Source organism: Elephantulus edwardii, unplaced genomic scaffold (genome assembly GCF_000299155.1).
Source record: "Elephantulus edwardii isolate Elephantulus edwardi_28Jun2011 unplaced genomic scaffold, EleEdw1.0 scaffold00015, whole genome shotgun sequence".
Lineage (NCBI taxonomy): Eukaryota > Metazoa > Chordata > Mammalia > Macroscelidea > Macroscelididae > Elephantulus > Elephantulus edwardii.
Window position 1 is genome coordinate 3,101,843 of NW_006399765.1, and position 9,213 is coordinate 3,111,055.

Below are 9,213 nucleotides of genomic sequence, written 5' to 3' on the forward strand. Positions count from 1 at the left end.
AAATACTGTTGCCTTGGATACAGCTGGGTGTGGGGCTCTACCAGGGACAATGGAAAATTCCTGAGTTTAACTTAGCTGAGAACTATAGAAACTTAAGTTTAATTCACCTGAGAACTATAGGGACTATATTAATTTCAATCTTTTCAGTCCCAGGGCTTTGCAAACACAAGCCCGCTGAGCCCCTCTCATGAGGAAGGGAGCTGTTGTTATGTATCATCAAGGCGGAGCCCACTCATGGCTGACCTTCTAGTGGGTTTTCAGAGACAGTTAATTGCATGGGAGGTGACCGAGCATCCGTCACCCATGGAACGGCTGGTGGGTTTGCTCCAGGTGCCTTTGCCCTACATGGTTTGCACATTTGAACCACGTGCTGTGTTTTAAGGCAGCACAACTCTCTAACGGCTAAGCCGCCAGAGCTCCTGCCTGGTCTTCACAGGGAGTGAGCAATGAGGCACAGAGAGATCACACCTGCGTGGGGATGCTGAGTCCACACTCTGCACCCCATGCTACCGTCTTTACTGCAGTGAGGGGAGAAAACAGCTTTGACCTTCCAAGGTAGAGCTTCTCTTCCAACTTCACAGCCTTGCATTTGAGTCCCCGCTAGAGCAGAGGCTTGGTCTACCTCGTCCCTCATGTATCTGCATGACTCAGCACACAGAAAATTCTCGGTAAACACGTGGTTGATTGAATGGAATCCTCGAAGCTCACAAGCAGTGGCTTAATTGTTTCGTCTTCTGCCTCCATGGAGCTTTGGAGAAGCTGTGGGTTGGGAGGCTATGTGAAGGGAAAGTTGAATCATTTCTTTCTCCCTTGGACCACAGAGCTCTCAGCGTTTGCTTGTTTCTTTCAAACAAAAATCAGGAACCTCAATTTCTAGCCTAGGTGATCTTTGCAGTGAAAAGCAGGAGTGTTAGCATCTGATCTACACACGGTACCAATCATCCTGGGTGCCGTGTAGGGAGAGGTAAGACTGGAGAGCGCACCAGCACCCCTTAGTGGAGTGAACAGATTCACACAGGGCTCATATTGTGCATAACTTACAAGCTGATTGAATCTTAGAGGCAGGAGAAAGAGCGTGGGTCAAGGATGAGCTCTGCATTTGGGGCTTTAGAGCTAGGAGGACTGTTTGCTGAACAGGGAAAAACTTAGGAAGAAACTGGCAACAGCGGACATTACAGGGACTAGGGTGGCGGCAGAAGATGAGTTCAGAGTGTCATTTGGACATTGTATGCTTGAGGTACTCACTGGAGATCCATGTGGAGGTGTCAAGCTGGTAAGACATCCAGAGGAGAAGTCTGAGTGGAAATGGACACTTGGGTGCCAGCAGCAGCATCTGGAGTCTCTGGGGCAAGACTCCGCCTTTTTTTGGTAGATTCCTTTTGGAAATTGGCAAATATTGTAGCTTGTTATCAGAATAATGCATTTAAATGCATAGAGTAAAAGTATAGGGACACATGATAATTTGGTAATTATAATCATCCATGACTCATAGACTCATAACGACCCTATATACAACAGCCCTAAACCCTGCTCTATCTTGTGCCAGTCTCACTGTCTCTCACACACCCACCCCGATTATCCCAGTCACTGAATCAATCCACCTCATAGAGGGTCTTCCTCTCCTGCGCTGTCCCTCCACCCTCCCAAGAATGATGTCCCTCTCCAAGGACCTGTCTCTCCTTGCAACATGCCCAAAGTATGTCAGACGAAACTTCAGAATCCTGATCCACTAAATTTCATATGGGACCTAGAAATCTGTATTTCTAATCAGACCCCAGGTGATGCTGTCCAAGGATCACACTTGGAGAGTTCCAGCTCTACCACCACCAATCTTTCCTTCTCACACGCCCCCCCTTCTGGATTAGACCATTCCCTGCAATAAAGGATTCTCCTTTGAAAGCAATCCAGGGATAGGAGCTGACAGTGGAGATGAAAGAGAAGAAAAGAGACAAAGGAGAAACTGGCCAGAGCCTGGATCCCCACCCTGGCCGTTCTGAGCCCACTCCCTGTCCCCAGGTCACCACCTCTGCTTGGGGGACCCTAGTGATCTTCCCAGGTGCCCTAGGAACTGCCTTGTCAACCTCCTAGGCTCCTTGGAGACTGAGCAGAGGCGGAGGGGAGAGGGCGGGAGTGTCAAAGGGTCAGCACATGTACAGAGTGGAGGGGAATGTGAGGGCGAGGCTTTCTACACACTGTTTCACCTTCACAACCTAGTCCTGATTTCTTGCCTGGTCAATGTGCACAGAGAACTGCTCAAAGTTCAAGTTGAGACCAGAGATATCGTTGCTGATGTCAGATTGATCTTAGCTGAAAGTAGAGAATACCGTAAGAATGCCTATTTGTGTTTTATTGATTATGCCAAGGCATTTAACTGTGTGTATCATAACAAATTATGGCTGACACTGAGAAGAATGGGAATCCCATATCACTTAATTAGGTTTATGTGGAATCTATACTTATTCCAAGAAGCTGTGGTACAAACAGAATAAGGAAACACTGCCTGGTTTACAATTAGGAAATTTGTGCATTAGGGCTGTATCCTTTCTCCATACCTATTCAATCTGTTGTTGTGTCTCCTGCAACTTATAGCGAACCTATGTACAATAATTCTAAACCCTGCTCTATCCTGTGACAATCTCACTGTCTCCAACACACTCACTCCATTACCCCAGTCACTGCATCAGTCCATCTCATTGAAGGTCTTCCTCTCCTGCACTGTCCCTCCATCCTCCCAAGCATGATGTCCCTCTCCAAGGACTGATCCTGGCTTGCAACATGTCCAAAGTATGTCAGTCAAAGCTTCAGAATCCTTTCCTCCAGGATGCAGCCTGGTTTAACCCTCTCTAAGATGAATCTGTTTGTTCTCTTAGCTGTACATTCAACACTCTTCTCCAGCACCACAGCTCGAAGGCATCAATTCTTCTTCTATCATCCCTGGTCATTGTTCAGATCTCTGATGTATAGCAAGTTATTGCAAAGACCATGGCCTGTATCAGGTGCACCTTAGTCTCCAGACTGACTTCATTGCTCTCCAGTACTTTGGAGAGGTCTCTTTATGCAGAACAAATTATTTAATCATCAGGATCAAAGGAAGACACATCAATAATCTGCACTATGCAGATGACACAATCTTGCTGGATAAAACTGAGGCTGATTTGAAATGCTTGCTGCAGAGGATCAAAGATTACACCCTTCAATATAGGTTACATCTGGACATCAAGAAAACAAAAATCCTTACCACTTGGTAAGTAGGCAACATCATGACCGATAGAGAAGAGACAGAAATTGTGGATTACTTCATTTTGCTTGGATCCACAATCTATGTCCCTGGCACCAACAGCTATGTAATTAAAAGATGTATTGTATTGGGGAAAGTCTGCTATCAGGGACCTCTCCAAAGGGCTGAAGAGCAAAGATGTCAGTTTAAAAACTAGGATGTGCCTGATTCAAGCCATGGCCTTTTAATTTACTTGCTGTACATCTGAAAGTTGGCCAATGAATAAGGATGGCAGAAGAACCGACGCCTTTGAGTTATAGTGTTGGAGAAGAGTGTTGAGTGTCCCACAGATTGTCAAAAGGACTAACAAATATGTCTTGGAAAAGGTGCAGCCAGCATGCTCCTTGGAGAAAAGGACAGTAAAAGTTTGTCTGATATACTTTGGGTATATTATTAGAAGGGGCCAGTCTTGGGATTAGAATATAATGTTTGGAAAAGTGGCAAGTCAGTGAAGGAGGGGAAGACCTTCAACAAGATGGATTGACACAGTGACCGCAACAGTAGTGGGCTCTTCTGTGTCAGAGATGATAAAGGTGGCACAGGACAGGGCAAGGTGAAGCTCTGTTGTCCCGAGGGTTGCTACAAGTTGTAGTTAACTCAACAGCACTTACCAACAGCATCTGCTCCCGAGAAAGAGTGCAGTTCTGTCAAAGTGATGGACAGGAGCAAACCCAGAGCATCAGAGCTGGAAGGACTCTTGGAAGCTCACCTATGGGGAAGTTGGAGAAGCTGGGGCCCAGAAAATAGAACGTGCAGATAAATCTGCAGACTCCAATACAGGAGAAAGAAGTGCATCACTAAACCCCACTGGGAGGTTTAACCTTAAGGAGCTGGGGAGATGATCCCATCAGACACTATGCTTTTAATTTGTTGTTCCCCATTTCCCACCAAGTCATTAAACAAATATTTACTGAGCACCTACTATACATCCAAATTATATAGACACAGAGGTAATGCAATGAGCTGAAGTAAATCTCTGACTTCATGGAATCGATACCCTGGAGAATAAGAGAGATAATGTGTATTAATAGATACCCTGGAGAATAAGAGAGATAATGTGAATTATAAAGTCAAGGAATTATCTGGATAGTTGGGGGAAGAGCATTATAGACAGAAAAAATAGCATGTACAAAGGCCCTGGGGTGACAGCAAGCATGCTGAGTTAGAAGAGCAACATAGAGGCCAGGCTGTCTAGAGCAGAATGAGCAAGGGAGATGGGACCTGCTACCACTTGAGCTTTCCTTCTGGGTGAAATGGGGACCCTCAGTTTGGTGTGAACAAAAGAAGAATGTAACTTCACTTAGGTTTACAAGATCTCTCTGGCTGCCAAGTGCAGGAGGGACTATGTGTTTGTGTGTGGGGAGGGTGGAGAGGAGCAGAGGGATGACCAGAGAGGCCAAGGAGGAAGCTACTGGAAGAATTTGGGCAAGAAGTAATGGTGGCCTGGCCTGGCACATTCTGCGATAGGGAGGCCTCTTCTGGTGTCTTTGTGGATTCCCACAGGGAGGCACAGGGTCAGGAGACTTTTCCAGCCTCCACTCCATACGCTGGTATCCAGAGCAGCTCCATCTCGCGGCTCAGTGGTCTCAGTGGTAAGGTGTTGCACTGCCCATTCCAAAGGCACATGGTTCAAATTTACCAGTAGCTCTTTGGGGAAAAGATGGTTAATCTCCTCCCATGCAATTTACAGCTAAGAGTTGATCTGACCCAATGGTATGTAACAACAAACATGTGACCCAGTCCACGTCTCCCCACAGCTAGAGAGGTACATCCTGATGAACCTGAAGTCGGAGTTGGTGCAAACCCAGCGGAATGCAGTCCAGAACCAGACCTCCCCCGTGCTTGAGCTGGGCACCAGCCTCTTGAACGAGACCCTCAAGCTGACCAACAGGAAGACTCAGGTATGGAGGGCGATGGGTACTGCAGAGAGCAGGCCAGCTCACAGTCCAGGGCTCAGTCCTCTCTCCCTTTGCCCCTGGGAAGTCAAGGCTACTAGTTTCCTGGGCTCCCTTCCTGATGGCTCCACCCCAAACCATCTCTCCCAGGCCATGAGCCACAGGGCATGGGTGTGACTTCTCTGTCCCTAGAACTCCAGTGCCCAGCACAGTGCTGGGAATAAAACAGAGACGTGGCAAATTTCTGTTCCATTCATTCAACACATACAGGCCGTTATCCAGACAAAGGTCACCTTCTGTGATTGTTTGGTCTCTCTGCCCCTCCTCATGGCCCAGCCGGCTGCCACAGAACAGATTCTCAAGGATGCAGACTTCCTTCATCCATTTCTCTACTCGGGGGGATGGTTCTGTGGTAGATACTAGGGGTAAAAGGGTATAGTCACACACCCTTCACCTATAGAGAGTCCACAGTGAACTGGGAAAGAGGGAGAATAGGCCATTAGACTTCAGTGATGGAACGTTGGTGGTGCAGCAGCAAATCTCTCAGTTATAAACCAAAAGGTTGGCAGTTTGAATTCACCCTGCAGCTCCTAGACAAATGGCTAGAAAAATTGCTCCAGTAGAGATTACAGCCTAGAAAAGTCTATGGGGAAGCAGTCAAATTGACTCAGAGAATCTGATACAAGATTTCACCAGGCTCAGGGCTCAGAGAAAAGAGGTAGCAGAGAAGAGACAGAGAGAAAAAGAGAAGGAAGAGGAAAAGGAGGAGGAGGAGGAGGAGGAGGAGGAAGGGAAAGAGGAGGAAGCACATGAAGCGATGAACAAGTGGGCCCCTAGGGAGCTCTGGTGGCTCAGTCCATAAGCAAGTTGCCCTGGTAGCCCACAAGACGTACATCTGTGGTGGTTCGAATCCACCAGCATCCTTGAGGGAGAAGAACGGACCATCTCCTCCAGTTACAATTCCCAGCCTCAGAAACCTGGTGGAGGGTCACTAGGAGTCAGAAGAGACTTGACAGCAGTGAGTCTGAGGCTTCTGAGTTTACCATTTTTGCCAGATGCAGTTTGAGTTTTTGGGGCCGCTATACACAGAACAGGCATAAGTCCCTCCCTTTGTGGCACTTACTTTCTTGTGAAGCACAGAGAGGATGAGCAAGATGAAGTATGTACCACGTTCGATGGTGCTGGTACGAAGGATAAAAAGAGAGTGAGAGAGGGAAAGATGGAGAGTGTGCTGTTTGTTGAGAGTGGCGGGGTGAGGGTGGGGGCTTCCAATTCTAGACAGTGTGAGCAGGAAGGCATCACCGAGAAGGGGAGACTCAAGGCCAAGAAAAGAGCAAAGTGCAAAAAGCCCAGAGGTAGAGCCATGCTGGCCGATTCTAGGGAATCAGAGGGGGCTGTGTCTGGAGCAAGTGCAGCGGGGAGTGGGGAGTCACAGGCCCTCACAGGACTGCAGCTCTGTCTCTGTAGAGGTGGGAATCACTGGAGCAGCCTGAACAGAGAAGGAGCACTTTTTAAAAAAAAAATTTGTTTTGTGTGTACTGTCAAATCAGATCTGGTTGGTTCAGGAGGAGATGGCCCCTCCTTCTCCAGCAGAGCATCTGGTGGATTTGAAGAGAAGGAGCATTTTTAAACACTTTCCCCAGGCTGTCAAGTAGGGAATGGACCGTAGGGGACCAGGGCAGGAACAGGGAGCCCTGTGAATATGGTGGCTTGTGACACTGGGGACAGAGAAGGAATCACGGAGGGGAGGGAAGTGAGGCGATCCTGCTGGGACCCTGGAGTGGAAGGACTTAACGGAAGGACTGGACGGAGGGGCAGGAACAGGAGGAGAAATGGAGCAGCCTTTGGTGAAGCTGGAGAAGGGGTGGAAGAGCAGGTTTAGGTGCAGATGATAAACTCATCTAGAGTCAATGAATAAAGGAGTGAATGGCCTCATGACCACACGTAGGTAGGGGAAAGAGGCCATTCTGTTGCTGGAAGAGCAGGACCCATGGGCAGGTGGGTGGCTGTTGTGGGCAGAGCTCCTGCAGGGCTTATGTGTCCCCCACTCCTCGGGCCAGGTCGTCAACCAGACATCACACCAGACCGTCAACCAGACATCACGCATGGAGAGCCAGATGGAGGAGACATTGCTGTCTCAAGACCAACTGGAGAAGCAACTGCTGCTCCACAGCCATGAGCTCCACCGACTGCAGGGACACAACAGGTGGGCACTGGCTGAGCCAGGACAAGGGCTGGGGCTGGAATCCAGGGTGGGGGCTACCCTGGGGCCAGGGTTAGTGAGGGGCTGGATTAGGACTGTGATGAGCCATCATTTGAGGGACTATAGATCTAGGGACTAGTCCAGGGATTGGGACCAAGGCTGGAGTCCAGACTGAAGCTGGGAGTGAGGGCGGGCACTGGGGCTGGACTGGGCCTGGGGACTGACACACGTCCTGGGTCTTCTGCACTGGATGAGAACAAGGGACAGGCATTCTCCCAGGGCTCCAGCCACCCTGTACCTTTCTTTGTTTCTTCTTTCTTCTTTTGTTTTATCAACTATTAACAGCTTGATGGATGCACAACTCACAAGCCATACAATTTACCCTGTAAATGTCTCATTCAATAATAAACTGATTTGTAAATAACTAGAGCCATTCTCAACCTTGTTCCCATCCCAGAAGCAACAACAGAGGCCAGTCTCTTGTCTGCTTGATCAGAGAGGGTATCTACCTTTACGAGCCAACAGGGAACACCCTTTAAATTACAGAGACAGAAATAGTCACAGGTGTAGATAAGGCAGGGAAATCTCACTTCTAAGGCTGATTCCATCTTGGTTTCGAGCTAAGTGGACTAGGAAGTGCTAAGGTCAGGCTACTGGAGGGGACACAACCCCCACACTGAGCGAGCCACCAGCCTGTCAACAGCATGAGATGTTATTGTTGTTCAACTCATGCTGGGTCAGAATAAGGCCATGAGGATTGCTGGTTCCCTCTGATGTGACTGCAGCTAATGACGGTCTGTCCAGGTTAAAGGAGGATAAGGACTAGGGCGCTTCCAATCACTCTCAACTGGTGCCAGGTGCCTAGAAACTGTCAAAGCTGACACACAATCAATAGGCTCTTGGTCCATGGATGGAAACTCAAAAACTCAAATTCACTGTCATTGAATCAGCACCCACTCATTGCCGATCCTTCCGTAGGTTTTTGAGAGGTTGTACATTGCACTGGACCAAAAGGTAGCATCATGATAGATGGGGAAAGGATTGAAGAGACCAATGATTTCATCTTGCTTAGATACACCATCAACATACTTAGTATAAACAGGAGATCAGGAGAGGTTATGGCATTGGACAAGTCTGTCAGGGACCTTTCCAAAATCCTGAAGAGTGAAGAATAATCTCAGTTTGTAGACCAAGGTGTACCTGATTCAAGTCAGGGTCTTTTCTATCATTTATTATGTATCTAAGAGCTGGACAGTGAATAAGGATGACAGAGGAATAATTGATGCCTTTGAGCTGTGATGTTGGAGAAGTGTGCTGGATAGCCCACGGATGGCCAGAAGAACAAACATGTGTCTTGGTAAAAGTATAGCCAGAGTGCTGTCTGGAGGCTAAGAGAGTGAAGCTTCATCTCTCATTCTTTGGACATGTGGCTAGAAGAGGCTATTCTTTAGAAAGGGATCTCATGCTTGGAAAGGTAGAGAGTCAGTGAAAGAGAGGAAGATCCTCAACCAGATGGATTGACACAGTGACTGCAGCACTGGGCTCAAGTGTGTCAGAGATGCTGAGGATGGCACAGGACAGGACAGGGATCAGATCTGCTGTTCACAGGGTCACTATGAGTCATGCTTGATTTGAGGCACCTGGAAGCTACAACAAGAGACTAGTAGGAAAGTGGTAAGATTGAACTCTGGTGAAGCTGGAAAATTTGCAAGACCTGCAAACGCCAAGCGATTCCCTTGAGTCCCTGCTCTCATGGGTTTCTCTCTAAACATTCTCATTTCTCTCTCTCTCTCTCTCTCTCTCTCTCTCTCTCTCTCTCTCTCTCTCTCTCTCTCTCT

At 48.0% G+C, this 9,213-nt stretch overlaps 1 protein-coding gene across 1 annotated transcript in view; it reads left to right on the top strand.

Annotated features, from left to right (window-relative positions):
- The window catches only part of ANGPT4 (angiopoietin 4), a 121,036-nt gene that overhangs the window by 97,908 nt on the left and 13,915 nt on the right, over window positions 1-9,213 (top strand). The window contains exons 3-4 of the mRNA XM_006881676.1: window positions 5,035-5,178; window positions 7,245-7,378. Of these exons, the coding sequence (XP_006881738.1) occupies window positions 5,035-5,178; window positions 7,245-7,378 (278 nt within the window). The remainder of the gene's footprint in view (window positions 1-5,034; window positions 5,179-7,244; window positions 7,379-9,213) is intronic.